The sequence below is a fragment of the Carassius auratus genome, chromosome 2 (genome assembly GCF_003368295.1).
Source record: "Carassius auratus strain Wakin chromosome 2, ASM336829v1, whole genome shotgun sequence".
Classification (NCBI taxonomy): Eukaryota; Metazoa; Chordata; class Actinopteri; order Cypriniformes; family Cyprinidae; genus Carassius; species Carassius auratus.
This window is the reverse complement of record NC_039244.1, coordinates 1,004,562-1,022,860: the sequence shown is the minus strand read 5'-3', so window position 1 is coordinate 1,022,860 and position 18,299 is coordinate 1,004,562. Positions and strand designations below refer to the sequence as shown.

Below are 18,299 nucleotides of genomic sequence, written 5' to 3'. Positions count from 1 at the left end.
TATCCGTGCCTTTCTGAATAAGGTATTCGGCTTCGGGCACACCCCTAATATACACACACACACACACACACACACACACACACACACACATATATATATAAATGTTCATACAAAGCTTGAGTAGCAAGATTGTGTTCAGTTTTAACTATTTCTTTCATTTTGTACTTTTTGGTAAGAATAAGAAGCAGTTGGACCAGAACTTTGTGTCTTTCATTCCAACATGAGAAAACATCTGAAATAGCATGTATTTACACAGTTTATGTATCTCAGACAGGACATGGATTCATTTAAACTGCAGATACACATGTATAAAAAGGCCTAATGTTTTGTTTTTAACATAAAACGTTGAATACTGACATTTGAAATAATTTAAAACATGGGGGTAAAATAGTCGAAATATGAAATTAAAACCGCCAGTAGGTGCCAACAAGTGATTGTTAATGAGTGAGTCATTGAGATTCAACCAATTCATTCAAACAGTTGATTCATTCAGAAACAAACCATTTGACAGTGTTTATGAGTGAATCACTGAATCATTTATTGAACCGATTCGTTCAAAAAGTTGCTTCATTCAATAAGTAAACACCATCCATTGCTCAGAGATGCAAACAATGCTGTGTCAAGTAAAGTACAGATACTCCCAAAAAATACTTAAAGGGGGGGTGAAATGCTCATTTTCACTCAATCTCCTGTTAATCTTGAGTACCTATAGAGTAGTACTGCATCCTTCATAACTCCAAAAAGCCTTTAGTTTTAGATAGTCTGTATCTTTTTCCCGGAAAAACACGAGTGGCTGGAGGCGTGAGATGTGGGCGGAGCTAAAGAATCACGAGCGCGAGTAAGCTTTTGCGTTGAGAGCATGTGGAAGCTGTGACATTACCTTGAGGAAAAAACCCATCATCCAAAACAAACCATGGCTAACAGTCAGATTCAGGGAACAAACATAAACACTTGCACAACTCCGTTGATGCTCTGTAAAAATAAACTCCATCCACTGGTCCCTTAATGCTGTTTCTCTTTTGGTAATCTGTGCAGGGTTGTCTTGCCCTGGCAACCAAAAACACACTCCTTTTGTGACATTTGTCGACGCTCTGGCTCTGATCAGTGAAGTCTGTTGTGCTCTCAGTGCTCTGCTATACGGGAGCGCGCTCTTCCGGCAGAAGTGCCTCAGGACACATATAAGGAAATTCTGCTCCATCTAACGTCACACAGAGCCATACTCGAAAAAAACTTTCCCAAACTTGTGACAAACCTGAAGGAGTATTTTCGGAACAGAAATACTCCTTCAAACGTACAACTTAATCTTTGAAACTTTGTCCATGTTTAGCATGGGAATCCAACTCTTTAACAGTGTAAAAAACTCAGTATGCATGAAATAGCATTTCACCCCCCCTTTAAGTACTGTATCTAAATATGTTTACTTCATTTACATAATTATGATGTTTAAAAATGAGTTCCTTGTTGGATTGTTAATGTATTTTAAATTTAGCAAAAAGTCACACACACATAATTAATCATGACCGATCATCATCTACATTATCAGACATTCTCTGGTGTCACAGTCCAGAACTTGTGCTCATCCACAGTAATAGTGATGTAATACTTAACTAGTGTTTGATCTTGTTGCTTAATATTTGAAAAAGCCCTGTGTGTGTGTGTGTGTGTATAGACTCAGGAGCTATACCGTGTAATTGAGGACCAAAACAACACACTGACCACAATCACAGAGACCCACCAGCAGCAGCTGCAACACTCACAGGTGAACACACACACACACACACACACTCACACACACACACACACACACCTGGTGTTGCTAGTGTCATGCTGTACTGTCTGAGCTGCAGGTGATGAGTGTTTCTGTCTCTGTAGGGCGTCATGGACTCGGGCTCGGTTCTAGGTTCCCAGAGTTCTGTACTGTGCTGTCAGCTGGAGCTGGAGGCGAGTCAGTGCGCTCACAGACTGACTCAGAGACGTCTGGAGGAAGTGATGCGCTCACGAGACCGACTGCAGAACGAGCTTCAGGACGCGCTGCAGCACAGAGATGTTTCCCACAAACACAATCAGGTGTGACTCTCTGTGTGCGCTGTACCTGTACATTAACCCTCACTGCTAGAACCCATGGGTGCCGCTGCAGATGAGATAACGGTGCTGCAGAAGTCAGTGTTATTGGTATGTGTGTCCCTGTTTCACTTCCCACGGATGAGACGCTGCTTTTATGTGGAAAAGAAATACTTGGCCGTTTGTTTTCCTGAATAAGCTTGTGACAAAAATATGATGACCTTATTTACCCTTAGGGCCTTTATCTCTGTGAGCTCTGTGTGAGTGTAGATGATTTTGTATTCATTTATATTTGTTGTTTGGTCTTTGTGGTAATACATACACATTTACAGAACATTAATATTATTATTATTATTATTTGCGGGGGGGGGGCATGTAATGTCACTACTACACGACGGCCATCAGTTCATATAATGTCAGCATGATCTGCGTTAGTCAGAGTTTAGGAGCGGCACCCAACAGTTGAATTCTATTCAATTCATCGTTCCACAGCAGCTTTAAAGAACATGATCTGTTATCAGAAGTGTGATGTTCTTAAAAAAAGGAACCGTTCAAGACAATGGCAGCTGTGCATGTTGAGTCAAGTTAGAAGATGAGACAATAACCTGTTGAAAATGCTGATTATTTCTGTGATTGTGATTGGTGTGTGTGATGTGTGTGTGTGTGTGTGTTACAGGAGCTGCGTGAGATGGTTGAGCAGCTGCGGTCTGAGCTGCAGGGCAAAGTGTGTGAGCTGAGAGACCAGGAAGCAGCAGCACACGCCGAAATCACAGAGCGGGACAAAACCATCTCACAGCTACAGCAGAGCGTGAGCCGCAAAGACGCGCTGCTGCAGGTCACACACTCCTCCACTGTGATGAAGACGCTTACAGGACCTGTCTATGACTCTAACAGTGTTTCTCTCTCAGGAGTATTCAGAGCTGCTGGATGATTCCTCCGACTGCAGCGGCCGCATGGAGAGAGACGCACTGCTGCAGACGCTGAGGACTCGCATCAGAGACAGAGACGCTGCTCTGGAGGTGTGTGTCCTCATCAGATCCATCAGATTCCACATGTGGAAATTTTAAAAATTGTTCACATCAGGTCAAAAAATGGCTTCTTTTAAAACAAACGTTTACATAATTTATAATAATTGATGTGTATGTGTATTTGTAAATGTATGCTGCGAACTGAATGAAAGGTTATTTTTTTTATTTTTTATTTTTTATACTGTTTTGGGATAATGCATTTATTTTTTTGACATCAGCCTGTCCAGGGACTACAGGTGTAAATTAGCACAAGTGCTACAACCTGGTAAAATGCATATCTCCTTTTCAGGTTAATGTATATTTTACACTGTCCCTGTTTAAATAAATAAACAAATCAAAATAAACAAATCAAATCCAGGATCCTGTCTTAGTATTGTAGCCCCGCCCACAGTGAAATTCTATTGGTCCAAAGTCTGATCTAAGTAGCTCTAATTAAAATCAAATATGTTCTGATTGGCTGATTGGTTTTGGAATCATGGTTGCGTTTTGCTTTCGGTAAAGGTGCTAAAATAAAGAGATTATTATTCTGTTACAGTCTCACAGCCTCAGTGTTGCTGTATCAAAGAGATCCACTCTTTACTAATTACTGGAGTCAGGTGATAGTGATGCGATGAAACCCGTGTCAGAGCTCCAGACATGAAAGATTCCTCAGATCATCTGAGAGTGATCAGACCAGAAGACATGTGACACAATCCCACAGAAGCTCAAAGAAAAAGGAACCCAAGCCACAATTACAGACAGACGATCACAGACTCTCTAGCCTAAACTCTGTGTTGTGTGTTTCAGCGCTCGATCGATGAGAAGTTCCTCTGTCTGGAGGAGAAGGATGCTGAAGTGCATGGACTGCAGCTGGTGCTCCGTGAGAAAGACCGAGACCTGGAGAGACTGCGCTGCGTCCTGGACAACAACAACGACACCATCACGGTGTGTGTCACCATCTGCTGTAATACACACACTGTCTGCTTAAGTGTGATTGAACTCTCTGAAATCTGTGTGTGTGTGTGTGTGTGTGTGTGTGTGTGCGCACAGGGCTTGGATGCTCTGGTGCGCAGTAAGGATCTGGATTTGGAGAGAACACAGGAAACCTGCCGGAAACTGGAGTGGATGAAACAGCAGAGCGATGAGAAACACACACTCGCTGTACAGGAGAGAGACAGCATCATTCAGCAGCTGCAGACGGCGCTGCGCTCACACAGCAGAGAGAGCGAGGTAACACACACACACACAAACATCTGATCAGAGCATCAACACAAGCAGCAGGTGCGCTGATGTTCACATGACTGCATTCAGCAGACGCTTTTATCCTAACCTTCAGCTGCTGTTCCGCTCTACTGTTGGAGCTGCAGGAACGAGTCTCAGAACTGATGTCATGCAGCTCTCTAACCTTGTCTGTTTTAAAGCTTGTTTCCTCTGGACTGATATAAACATGCTCACAGACTTCTGAAGGTTAGGTAGAAGCAGCCAATCAGATTATAGCTTGTGATTTCAACGGCTCGTATTTCTGAGACAGAGACACACACCAAACACAAACATGCCTGCACATGCTTTGAACACACACAGACGTTCAGGCTGCTCAAGACGATGTGTGTGTGTGTGTTTGCAGGAGCTCAGGTCAGTGTTGTTGGGGAAAGTGTCTGCCGCTGACGAGCTCCAGCAGCTGCAGTCTCACCTGTCGATGAAAGAGCGTCTGTTTCAGGAAGTGATGTCAGACCGCAGCCGGCAGGCGCAGGAGCACCGCAGACAGATCACAGAGCTGCTCGACACCATCAGCTCCAGAGATCAGGACATGAAGGTGCAGCTCATCATCTGCAACACTTCTCTGTTTCCCTGCTCATTTCTTCCTCATGCTTCACATGTTCTCCCCCGGTCTCAGGATCACGGCGAGAGGTTGGGCCGGGTGATTTCGGAGCGAGCGGGTGAGTTGCAGGAGTTGCGGAGGCAGCTGTCATCACGGGAACAGGAGCTGAATGACATGAACAGGGAGCGAGAGAGAGATGCTTCTGCCTCCAGAGAGCTGCAGAGACTTCAGGACATTCTCAAGGAGAAAGACGCCTTCATACAGGTCATACACACACTCTCAAATGTACTGTGGTAAAGATGTTCTGGGTGTAAATGTGCCGTGGTCATGATGTTCTGTGTGTTCAGGATTTACTGCGGGGTCCGAGCGAAATGTTGAGCTCCTCACCAGCAGCAGCACAGGGTGAGTTTTACCATGAAACATCTCACAGTAGATCAGTTACTATCAGGGCTTGACATTAACACCCGCCAAATGCGGTGGATTTTGCTCGTGGCGGGAACACGGTGACTCTAACTAGTCACTTTGGCGGGTTCAATCATTGTAGTGTTGTTAAAAGGCATCTGAAATGAGCCGTATTGCAGTCTAACCCTCCCATGAGTATTAGATGCACAGTGTTGACTTGCGCTTGTGCTCTACTGACAAAAACAAGCAGACAGCTATCCATTTCTTGTCAACCCAACCCTCTACATTTCCAGTAAATCACTCAAATATTCGACTAAATCTTCATTCTGGCGACTAAATGATGTCCAATATTAACCAATGGCTAATAAATTCTCAGATTGTACTCGCCACTGTGTGAGTTGGAGGCTACGTATAAGTTCAGCACAGATATATTTTCACTCGGGAACTCTGACTCTGACTCTGAGTGCTTCACAGCTTCACTAGTGAACTCAGATCGCTAGTGAACAAAAACGTTAATGTCAAGCCCTGATTACAATGATTGATTCTCCTCATTCTAACACTGTGTGTGTGTGTGTGTGTGTGTGTGTTTATGGTGAGCAGCTGCGTGCACAAGCAGCTCTGATGATCTGGATTTACAAGCCATCAGAGATGAGCTACAGCTGACCCTTAAGAAACACAGAGAGACTGAGGTAAAACACACGCACACACACACACACATACACTCTCACACTCACACTCACAAACACACACACACACACACACACACACACATCTAATCTTGCAGTTTTCAAATCATGCCAAATTTCACTTATCTAACCCATGCTCTAACTGCAGTCACACACTACACAGATTTTCAATGGAAGCATCGCGACTGCTCTGCCAAACACATGAGAGAACTGAAAGGAAAATAAATTAAGATCAGACGAGAGAGGATTTATTGCTGTCAAAAATGGTATCACGCAAAAAGTTGTCTCTTGACAGTATTTAGTGGAGAGAACGGTTGCTGGCTGATGTTCTGCTCTCATTGGCTGCAGGTCATCACTGATGTCACACTGCAGGACTGAGATTCTGATAGATCCAGATTATTCTGACAAATATCACACGCATCGGAGACACATCAGCTTCTCTCAGATCGTGGCTGTGATAACACACACTACACGATTGTGAACGATTTCACTCTGATTTCAGCCGTTTTCAGCAATATCCACAAAACTGTCAGCGAATGAAAATCGAGTCTAAAGTCATGTGGTGTGAACCCGGCATCAGGATAATGACTCCATGGATATTTTTTTACATTTTATGAATATACATTTTTCTAGTTATTCTCAATTCTAAAACAGTAAAATATGTTTAGCCCTTATTCACTAAATCACAATGAGATTGCAAAGTTATGGGGCTTTGAAATATTGTGGACAATGGGGGGATTAGGAGTCAAAAAGTTTGAGAAACTCTATACTAAATGTTTTTCTGTGTGTGTGTGTGTGTGTGTAGCAGGAGCTGTCGGTGTTGCGCTCTGTTCTGGCTGCAGGGCGTCACAAAGCATCAAGCTCAGATCAGCAGGTAATATGAGACCACGGCCTGTACACACCTGTGTGTGTGTGTGTGTGTGTGCTTATGTTCTGTGTGTGTGTGTCAGTGTGTCCTGCAGCAGCTCGTGTCGGAGCAGCAGACGCTGAATGAAGCTCTGAGAGCCGAGACGAAGGTTTATCAGAAGCTCAGACACATCCAGTCTCAGGAGGACAGGTCAGTGTTAAAGTCCGGCTCTCATGATGTCCATCTGAATATGCTGTTGAATTTGTGCCATTTTCACTTAGGAACACGAGCTAAAGGAAGAGTTTAGGAAAATTCTGTCATTACCCATTGTCGTGCCGCTCCAGATCCGTACGACCTTCTTCTGTGGATCTCAAAAGAACTACTGCAGATGTTGATGTATTCGTGCTGCAGTATTAAGTGACCAGATGCATAATTAAATAGCTGAAGGATTAAATATGATGTCCGGTTGAAACAGAAGTTTTAAAGTGCATGTTAACCTACCCAAGAACAGAGGTCTTTCTCACTCAAAATGACTAAAAAAGTGCCAAGTAGCAAAAATATCATAATAGTGATCCATATGAAGTACTGTATTCAGTCTTCAGAAGTCACAGAATGGTTTTTGTGAGTAACAGACTGAAAACATCCGTGCTGAAGCTCTCAAATCTCACATCTGCTGCGTCACGAGTCGTGCTGAAAGCAGCTAGTTTTGAATAAAAACATCTGTTTTTGTGCTTCATAGAGGAAAGTAGGTCGGGTGTACATTGACACGAAGGCGAGTAAGTGCTGCCTGAACTCTTGCTTTAGGAGCTGAAGCGCTGTTGAAATCTGTGGCTTCACACAGAATGAGTGGTTCTGTTCTGTTCTGTTCTGTTCTGACCCGTCCGTGTCGTTAGCAGTGCTGAGAAGACTAGCGCGCTGCAAGCCGAACTGGACTCGCTTCAGGTGCTGCGCCAACAGCTGGAGGAAACCCTGAGACGGAGCTGTGAGACGGCGCTGGCGGTGGACCGGGTCGACTGTGGAGGTGGGACACGGGACTCTAACTCTGAATGAACCCATAACCCATCGCTGAAGCACTCGTGCACTAGTCCAGCATCAAGACGCATAACAAGCCAGAACTGTGGTTGATTGTGTTTTATCCATTTATCCAATGATGTTTGCCTGTCAGTGGTGTGTGTGTTGTCTGCTTCATTCATGAATTTGAGTTCACACACTCGATGTCCAGAAACGCCTTTAATGTTCCATTTGAAGTTCACTGCCACTCTTTCTGAGGCCAAACACTTCAGAGCAAATGTCGAGATAGACTGTTGTCTGTCTGTGTGCTGCTTCAGCAGATCTGCATGTCAGAGGAGCAGAAGCTCAGCTTTGTAACTTTAAGCACTTCTAGCCTTTTTCTCTGTGACAAACTGTATGGGCTGATAATTTAGTGCCAAATGAGGCTGACTTTGCTGCATCATTTAGCATGGTTTGTTCTTGTTTATGGAAATATGTATTTATTTAATGTACTTCAAACTCAAAAGAAATAAATGGAACCAGATTTCTTGGCCAGAATCTTTTGTATTTTATTTTTGTTTTTATTATCTGTTTTAAACAATAAGACTCATTTTGAAGTAGGATAAGCGATTCCTCCTGGACGCTCATTATTAGAAGATAAACTAAAACTCATTTTCAATTGGCATGCACACATTACAGGTGAGTATGTGAGCAGGAGTTTACTACAGTAAAGATTCTTCAGTGTCATTTAATTTCCAGTAGTATTCATATTTTATTTTTTATTTTTTTAATCACTGAACAGTTTGAAGATAATTAACCAAACCCACTCATCCACACCTGCATGCCAGCGTTCGTGCATCATGTCTGCATGGCTGTGACTCTGTGTGTTCTGATGACAGTATACAGATTTAAAATCATCAGCTAAATCAGAATATGAAACATCTCAAGAAACCACATCTGCTGTTAAACTGGTCCTGTGCACTCATACGTCACAAGATACTCTTTGATCAAGCACAATTTCTTTAGTCTCTGAGGACGAAATGAATGTTTCACTTTAATGGATCGGGAAGTGATCTTTCACATCTTATTGCCCTTAAACGGTCAAATGCACACACGATTCTGTCACAGTGCACATCGTGTGGAGTATCACATAATCAGTCTGTTGTGTTGTGAGTGAAAGTAAAGAGTTCTCAGTAAATCAGATGTGTACCAGTATATTAGATCTGTGCATTCATTCTTAAAGGGACAGTGTCCTAATAAACTGCTGACTGGTACATTAATGTTAATAAAAATATATATTTTTTTATTATGAATCACTTTATATGTAATTCATACAGTGGAGACTATACAGTATTTTATTTTTATATTTAGTCATGTTATTTAAACCTACGATCCCTGAAATATACTTACTCTACCTAAACACTATCTGAAAAACTTAGTTTATTCATTTAGTAATTAGTACATTGTATTGTCCTATTGTTTATATATTTTATTTTATTTACAACCTTTATATATGCAAAAGTATTTAATTTTGTATTAATTTTATGTAGTAAGTGGTTCTATGTGGCCTTTTTTTATACAGATGACTGCTTTCACCTTAAATGGCATTTGTTTTATAATATTTGTTTGGTTCAAATGAGAAAACAAAAACGATAGATTTCTAGGTTTATATTAAAATGAAAATTTGTATTACTAGAATTTTAAATTATCCAACCAGAAGTGACTCTATATAACCATCTCTGGGTCTTTGTCAAATCAAGTCACCTTTATTTCTATAGTGCTTTATTCAGTACCAATTATTATACAACACAGGTGCTCGTCATATAATTAGAATATCATCAAAAAACCATTCAAAAAGTGAAACTTGTATATTATATACATTCATTACACAGACTGATATATTTCAAATGTTTGTTTCTGTTAATTTTGATGATTATAACTGACAACTAAGGAAAATCCCAACTTCAGTATCTCGGAAAATTAGAATATTGTGAAAATGTTCAATATTGAAGACACCTGGTGCCACACTGTAATCAGCTAATTAACTCAAAACACCTGCAAAGCCTTTAAATGGTCTCTCAGTCTAGTTCTGTAGGATACACAATCATGGGGAAGACTTGACAGTTGTCCAAAAGACAACCATTGACACCTTGCACGAGGAGGACAAGACACAAAAGGTCATTGTAAAAGAGGCTGGTGTTCACAGAGCTCTGTGTCCAAGCACATTAATAGAGAGGTGAAGGGAAGGAAATGATGTGGTAGAGAAAAGTGTACAAGCAATAGGGATAACTGCACCCTGGAGAGGATTGTGAGACTAAACCCATTCAGAAATGTGGGGGAGATTCACAAAGAGTGGACTGCAGCTGGAGTCAGTGCTTCAAGAACCACTACACACAGACGTCTGCAAGACATGGGTTTCAGCTTCACATTCCTTGTGTCAAACCACTCTTGAACAACAGACAGCGTCAGAAGCGTCTCGCTTCAGAAAGGACTGGACTGCTGCTGAGTGGACCACAGTTATGTTCTCTGATGAAAGTAAATGTAGCATTTCCTTTGGAAATCAGGGTCCCAGAGTATGGAGGAAGAGAGGAGTGGCATATAATCCACGTTGCTTGAGGTACAGTCTAGGGAAGTCGTGGTCTAGTGGTAGAGAGTTTGACTCCTAACCCAAGGGTTGTGGGTTCGAGTCTCAGGCCGGCAATACCATGACTTAGGTGCCCTTGAGCAAGGCACTGAACCCCCAACTGTTCCCCGGGTGCTGCAGCATAAATGGCTGCCCACTGCTCCGGGTGAGTGTTCACTGCTGTGTGTGTGCACTTTGGATGGGTTAAATCATCATCATCATTTCTCTTCATCCCCTATGGGACATAAGGCTTCAATGAGCACTCTCCATTGTATTCGGTCCCTGGCAGCATGTTGGGCCTCTCCCCATGACAGGTTCATCTGTTCCAGCTCTTGTGTCACAGTTCTGCGCCAGGTGGTTTTGGGTCTCCCTGGTTTTCTTTTACCAGGTGGTGTCCATCTTAGGGCGAATTTTTTGATGCTGTTCTGCTCCATCCTTAACACATGTCCTAGCCATCTCAAGCGTCTTCGTGTAATCTCCTTGGTGATACTCCAGCTTCCCGTTTTCTTGTACAATTCATTGTTGGAGATCTTATTAGGCCAAAAATGGGTGGGTCACTTAAAGTTTCCACAGTCAGTGATGGTTTGGGTGCCATGTTATCTGCTGGTGTTGGTCCACTGTGTTTTCTGAGGTCCAAGGTCAACACAGCCGTATACCAGGAAGTTTTAGAGCACTTCATGCTTCCTGCTGCTGACCAACTTTATGGAGATTTCCAACAGGACTCGGCACCTGCACACAGTGCCAGTTCTTAATTGGCCAGCAAACTCACCTGACCTTAACCCCATAGAAAATCTATGGGGTATTGTGAAGAGGAAGATGTGATATGCCAGACCCAGGAATGCAGAAGAGCTGAAGGCCACTATCAGAGACACCTGGTCTCTCATAACACCTGAGCAGTGCCACAGACTGATCCACTCCATGCCACGCCGCATCGCTGCAGTCATTCAGACACAAGAGACACAACTAAGTGCTGTACATGCTCATACTTTTCAGTTGGCCAAGATTTCTAAAAATCCTTTCTTATTATTGGTCTTAAGTAATATTCAAATTTTCTGAGATACTGAATTTGAGATTTTCCTTAGTTGTCAGTTATAATCTTCAAAATTAAAAGAAATAAACATTTGAAATATATCAGTCTGTGTGTAATGAATGAATATAATACACAAGTTTAACTTTTTGAATGGAATTAGTGAAATAAACTTTTTGATGGAATTCTAATTATATGACCAACATCTGTACTTTGTAATGTTATTAATATGAAACAACTTCAACAATATGCATGAGACTGTACAGATATTCCATTCATACAGTTAATCACATGATCAGCTTCATATACATCTGAAATACTATCTTTTATTTCATTTCTAAAACACAATATTTTATTGAGTCCACATGACTCTAGTAATCCTTCAGTGTAACTGAAGAAGAAATAAACCGCAGCAAATCAGGGTTGGATCTCTAGTGTCATACAACATTCACAGATGAACAGAAGCAGCAGATTCCAGCTAAACAGCCACATGGACGGGTTAGTTAGGGTTAGTGATAGTTTCATAACCTAGCAGTACTACAGTCATCTTTCTTTGATGCCATAGATTCAGGACTTTTATATAAAGTCACCAGACTAACAGAGCAGGATGTGACTTTAAAAGGACAGTACACCCAAAAAAGATAATGACCTACCCTTTATGTTGTCTTCACGACTGATTTTTTTCAATGGGACACAAAATAATATATTCAGAGAAGTTGAGGTACAAATAATATTGAATCCCATTGACCTTCATTGTATGGAAAGAAAAAATGAGACAAATATGTTTTGTGTTCCTCTAAGGGATGTCATACTTGGATGCAATGACAGAGTTCGTAAATTACAGCAGAAGTTCGATTGGGAGTCAATTCAGCTCTAGAAACAGTCAGAGACAGAACGAGAGAAACTGACAGAAGAAAGAAAGATGAACAGTATGAAGAGGAATCTTAGTGTCTGTCATGTTTCCTTCTAGAATCCAGTAGTGATGAAGATGAAGATGATCATGACAGCAGTGAAGAGTTCACAGACAGCATAGAGGACAATGACATCAAACTGACGGCTCAGAGTTTGGTAAGAAGAAAACAGCCAGAGAAACGGCTGGTAATGAAACACCTTCATTCAGGGTTAGATCATACATCTGTGATTCAGATATTCAGTTACCAGGCAGATGGAAGCCACACCACCCTTCAGATATTATGACTGACGTAAAGACACTGTAGCATCTAAATATTTGTTTTGTGGCTTTTAATTCATATATGTAGCTTAAAACTTGTTTATCTCCAATGCTAGCATACATACTAAAAGACAATTTCTTTAACAAATGTGTACATTTAAGCTATAAAGCCTTGCTTTGCGAAATACTCTTTAATAAGTTCCATCTGACTTCCTGTGTCAACAGGAAATACAGTCAACACTGGAAACAAAGAATTGCTGACTGAGCCATTTCTTTGGGTCTTTAACATTTGTTTTTATTAGCGTAGCTCAGAGGTCACTATGTTCTCCTGACAGAGAGCTGAGGAGTTCAGCAGAACGGGGAACTGGCAGCAGATATCCCAGCATGCATCAGAGCAGAGAAGCGAAGGCGAGACGGGCCGCTCCTCACTCTCTCACAGCAGGTACCAGCAGCGGTGCAGATCACTTCTGTTTGATGGCTTCTTCCTGCTCTGGTGTGATTGTGTTGTTGCTCTCGTAGGAACGAGCCAGGATTAGCAGCAGATGAGGAGGAATCTACGAAGTTGTTAGAGAAGCATGAAACAGAGCGGCCAAACTCCCATGAGCCTCAGAGAGTTTACTGTACGTTCAGAGAGGAGGAGGAGGAAGAATTTGATGATGAAGATGAAGGGGAAGATGCCCGGGCCCGTCACGGCAAGCGAGGGCCCCCGAGTGTGGAGCTGCGTGAGGGCAGGTGGAAGAGGAGGTGCACCAGACCACATTCTCTGGACCTCGGAGCTCTGCTGTCACACAACGCCCATCTCAAAGTTCAGGTAATAAATCATCCACGTAACTAGCACTGGTTAACCCTTACCTGGTTCAGTTTAATACAGCAAAGTACAGAAAGTAGTACTAAAAATTATCAAGCCAGAACACTGGTTTGTGAAGGATTCGGTGTGTTTATTTTATGACCAGGATGTAGAAATGGAGCAAGAGGTTGATGGTGTCAGTGACAGTCCGAGAGCAGGAAGAGGCGGAGCCATTGGGTTCTGGCAGCATGTGGAGGCGGGGCTTCGTGAGCAGGCGGAGCGTCTCCGTAGCGACCTTGCAGTGAGTCGTCAGGAGAGCCGTGATCTGCAGGAGAGACTGATGGTGTCAGAGGCGACAGTGCAGGCACAGGCCGATCAACTGAAAGACTACAGAGAGCTGCTGAGTGAGGAGACACACACACACACACACACACACACACACTCATAAACACACACACACACACACCCCTGTTATTTGTGCTGACTGGTTTTGACTCTGTCAGCCGACAGCGCTGTCCAGCAGGACAGTAAACAGGTGCAGGTGGATCTTCAGGATCTTGGATATGAGACGAGTGGCCGCAGTGAGAATGAAGCTGAGCGAGACGACGCCAGCAGCCCAGGTACACACACCTGACACACACACATAGCTGACACACACTGTAAGTCATGATTACACAGTGGGTCCAAACTAGTGCTTCTGTTTGCAAGCTTTTCTAATAGAATGCAAACCTTTAAAAAAGTTAAACAGAAAAATTTGAAAGTGAGAACAACCTTTGGTTTAGTGACAGCAGCGCTGGAGCTGCATGAACAGAAGCTTATTATCATGTTCATGAGACCCTTCTGTACACAACAGATCTATGTTTCTGCTGCATTCTGGGATGTCAATGACAGTGCATCACAGTCACAAATGTTTTGCCCTGCATGAACGTTCACCATGTACACAGCTCAAATGCATGTCATTTTCATCTCTCAGAGTTTGATGAGTTGGAGACGTGCATCTCTCTCTTGGATTCGGGGAGCAGATGCAGCGGTTGGCTTGGCAACAGTGATGGTGCGCATACAGACGACCCATCCTCGCTGAAGCGTTTGGTGCAGGACCTGCGCGCGCAGCTCTCCCGCTGCCACAAAGTGATCCGCGGCCTGCAGCTGCGAGTCCGTTCGCTCTCTGCGACCTCTGACTACGCCTCCAGCCTGGAGCGCACACCACGCAAGGTCACGCGCCCCTGATGTCATTATTCATCTGCTACTAACATTGCAACCACTTCATTTACAGACTCACATCAGCTTGATCATATTATACTTTGATATGTTGCTCTAAAATACTAGGGTGTGATTGTCCAGTCATTTTTTGATCAGTAATCAGTAACGACACCAAACAGTAGTGGATGGTTGAGTTCCTACACAGCGGTGCTGATTTCATGTCTCTCTAATCCCTCCACACTCTTACTTTGGTCTCTCCCTCAGATTATTAGATCACATTCATTCATGTATTCATTTGATGAAAAGCCTCAGGGACGGTCTTGTGAAGATGAACTCTGTGAACCCATCAGGTGAACTGGGCGCTTCAGGTGAGAGCGGATCACAGCGGTCTGGAAGAGGACAAGGGCTGGCAGTCCGACGGGCCGCTGAGACGCAGCCGTGAGCTGCAGGAGCTGGTGACCCGCGTGGCCCTGCTGGAGACCCAGATCAAGAGCTCCAAGCTGGAGGGGAAGAGCGGTGCCGAGGACGGGAAATGTGCCACCTGGCCTGGGTGAGGTGCTTTCTGCTGTACAGATCGAGTCAAAGCAGCTTCACAGAATAAACAGGAAAATTACAATCCATGATTTAAGGGGTCAAGAACTGAGACATCAAATTTCCCTTAATCTTTTGAAATATAACAGGTCAATGTAGTATAGTAACATCTTTCTAAACTCCAAACTTTCTGGTTAGTCTACGAACAGCTTGTATTGAAACCAAGCTCAGAAAACTATTAGTTGTGTAAGAGAGAAAGACGCAAACACAGGATTACTGCATCAATGGAACCATACAGATGACATTATAAGATCACTGACACTGTGTAAGTTGTGAAAATGCCTTACATATCTAGACCAGACACGTCCAGTGTAAACATGGCAATAAAATTAGCAAAGTGCTCCAGATCGTGTGTCCAGATCCAGATCAAACACTTTTTGTCTGTTTGCTTTGCTTTTCTACGGATTTATTTTTAAACAAGACTGTATGATGCAGGCTTTTCAGAGACGGAGAGTAAAGACTGAAGCAGCACTGAGTGACTAGAGCGGATCAACAGTAACGACACAACACAGACGTGTGAGGAGACATGCTTTCACCACTAGTGCATTGTCTGTTCTGGACAGTATACTGAGGATTCACAAACTCAAACGAAACATGTTGTTTGCAGAGTACATCACAGCAGTGTCCATCTCTTATTTCAATAAGTGAAACTGTTGTTCAATCACAGTAGTGGGTATTTCCTTGTGTGTTTCTGCGGCTGGCCGGAGTTCAGTGTTGCTTCAGTTCAATTCAACAGCTGTGCATCAAGTCCTTCCGTTAGTAAATCCACTTTGGCTGTAAGCAGCTCTACAGATGACAGTCGTGTGGTGATGTTCAGTGCTGATGTGTGTTTACAAGCGTTCTTCCTGGTCTTCTGCTGCTGTGCTGTATAAATCATCAGAGCGGATGAAGCAACAAACAGTGCAGGACTCGCAACATATTTTTTTGTGCCTCATGTTAAAAAACCTAGCAGAGCACCAAAAATGTCCTCCTGTTTGAACAGGAAGTACAACACACTGATCCAGGCCCAGGCACGAGAGCTGTCACACCTGCGGCAGAAGATGCGAGAGGGGCGGGGCATCTGCCACATCCTCACACAGCACCTGAGTGACACGACCAAAGCCTTCGAGGAGCTGCTGCGTGCCAACGACATTGATTACTACATGGGCCAAAGCTTCCGGGAACAGCTTTCCCAGAGTTCCTCACTCGCTCAGAGAGTCAGCACCAAGATCAGTGGACGTGAGTGTCACACACACACACACACACACACACACGCACACACACACACACACACACACACACACACACAGTAAAGCATGTCAGCATCTGCATGCAGTCGTTTGTTCAGGTGTATATAGTGCCACTGTCATGGTACCTATAATAATATGTGCTGTATTTACAACAGCAGAAGCCACAACTTGTGCAATAAAAACCTTGTGATGACAGCGATGGTATAGGACTGAATTATTTAATCAGATCAAATACTCATTGAGATTGTCATTGACTTTTAAGAGATTATATTGATAGTATATTGACTACATTATCAGATAACTGCAATAATGAGTCATTCATTTCTTTATTTACTGTCTGTGTCTGTAAATTTGCAGCCAAAGGTTGAAATATTTTTGTTCATTTGTTTTCTGAAGGAAGGGTATTAGACTGACACCATCACCAGTCACACGCACTTGTGTTTCTCAGATAACTGCAGACAGAAATAAAGCTTAAAGCGACACATGGGAAATATTCCCGTCACTCCGCTTTCTCAGGCTGTGATCAGATCCTTCTGTGTGTAGATATCATACAGTCCTTCACCGAATGTTTTCTTTGGTTGTCAGGTGATCGTTTAGAGCAGCAAGATGATAAAACGGGTCACGAGCTGCTGGCGCTGAGGTGCGTGTCTCCTCTGGAATATAATGTGAATAAGTTCACTTCACTCTGTTAATGACAGGTGATCAATGTCTTCAACAGGTTGAGTAAGGAGCTCCAACACAAAGATCAAATCATCGAATCTCTAAACTCCCAGTTACATCAGCGTCCCGACACGCCCTACAGCAGCCACGCCTCCTCTGAGACAACAGACCAATCAGATTGCGCCTCATTTGTGTCTGACGAAAGAGGCTCCACCAATGAGGATGTGGACCTGTGCTCAGACATGGACGCAGCCAGTGAGTTTACACAGGAGAAACCTGAAGACAAAGACAGAGGTGCGAAAACCACCGTCATACAAATACCATCTAAAACACACACACACACTCACACACACACACAGGTTTGTTTTTGTGTAAAGTGGGTTCATCCCATAGGTGTAATGGTTTTTATACTGTTTTAAAATATTTCAGATTTTCACTACAAACTATTCTGTGTGATTTAGATGTGTTTTGAAAAGTATGGACATGGGCTAATGTCCTGAAAAGTCACCTTCTCCTTGTAATACCTGCGTCCTGATATGTCACAAAATATGCAAACTCACTCTCTCTCTCTCTCACACACACACACACACAGATAAAACAGATAAAACAAGATAAAACAGATAAAACATGAGTGGCATGATTCATGTGACTCAGATCAGAACAGTCAGATTTTATGCTGGAAAACATGATCCTCAGGTTTAATTTGTGTAGCATCAGTGCTACAGCCATTGAAACAAGACAAAACAGAATTATCACTAGTCACTATATCACTATTTCACTAGAGCTTTCAGGCAGTTAATGCAGCTGTTGCTCCTAATCTTCACCCTGTGTGTTTTAACCTGAGTGCTCATGATGATGGTCCTCATTAGCGTCGTACTGCCGTTAGTCCAGTGTCTCCCCCTACAGGCCACAGGAGAGTGTGACAGATAGACAGGTGACAGTATGTCATTGACACACATCTCTGCTCCGCCGTCTGCAGGTGTGTTCACAGAACTCTTGTCCAGCTCACAGATTCTGATCAGTGCTCATTCTAACCCCATGACCTTTGCCCCCGTGACCTGCCCTGACCCTGACCACAGGATCTTGACTGTCTCAGCACAGAGGAGGCCGCCCATGAGAAGTGAGCACACGGCATGTGTGTGGGACTGTGTTTGTCCAAGACTGACTAACACACACATTGTGCTGCGTGTAACTGACTT

The 18,299-nt window shown here is 43.1% G+C and overlaps 1 protein-coding gene across 6 annotated transcripts in view; it reads left to right on the top strand.

Annotated features, from left to right (window-relative positions):
- Positions 1–18,299, top strand: part of LOC113111566 (myomegalin-like) — a 55,069-nt gene that overhangs the window by 23,562 nt on the left and 13,208 nt on the right. For 3 of the 6 annotated variants that reach the window (XM_026276449.1, XM_026276431.1, XM_026276398.1), the window contains 24 exons: positions 1,670–1,759; positions 1,873–2,067; positions 2,738–2,896; positions 2,970–3,080; positions 3,876–4,013; positions 4,119–4,298; positions 4,693–4,881; positions 4,963–5,151; positions 5,235–5,289; positions 5,890–5,978; positions 6,781–6,849; positions 6,926–7,032; positions 7,719–7,843; positions 12,433–12,530; positions 12,969–13,075; positions 13,153–13,444; positions 13,587–13,824; positions 13,924–14,040; positions 14,394–14,632; positions 14,971–15,170; positions 16,194–16,429; positions 17,026–17,080; positions 17,159–17,394; positions 18,080–18,220. In XM_026276449.1, coding sequence (XP_026132234.1) covers positions 1,670–1,759; positions 1,873–2,067; positions 2,738–2,896; positions 2,970–3,080; positions 3,876–4,013; positions 4,119–4,298; positions 4,693–4,881; positions 4,963–5,151; positions 5,235–5,289; positions 5,890–5,978; positions 6,781–6,849; positions 6,926–7,032; positions 7,719–7,843; positions 12,433–12,530; positions 12,969–13,075; positions 13,153–13,444; positions 13,587–13,824; positions 13,924–14,040; positions 14,394–14,632; positions 14,971–15,170; positions 16,194–16,429; positions 17,026–17,080; positions 17,159–17,394; positions 18,080–18,220 — 3,655 coding nt within the window. The remainder of the gene's footprint in view (positions 1–1,669; positions 1,760–1,872; positions 2,068–2,737; positions 2,897–2,969; positions 3,081–3,875; positions 4,014–4,118; positions 4,299–4,692; positions 4,882–4,962; positions 5,152–5,234; positions 5,290–5,889; positions 5,979–6,780; positions 6,850–6,925; positions 7,033–7,718; positions 7,844–12,432; positions 12,531–12,968; positions 13,076–13,152; positions 13,445–13,586; positions 13,825–13,923; positions 14,041–14,393; positions 14,633–14,970; positions 15,171–16,193; positions 16,430–17,025; positions 17,081–17,158; positions 17,395–18,079; positions 18,221–18,299) is intronic. The other 3 variants (XM_026276409.1, XM_026276420.1, XM_026276441.1) reach the window with 3 other exon arrangements.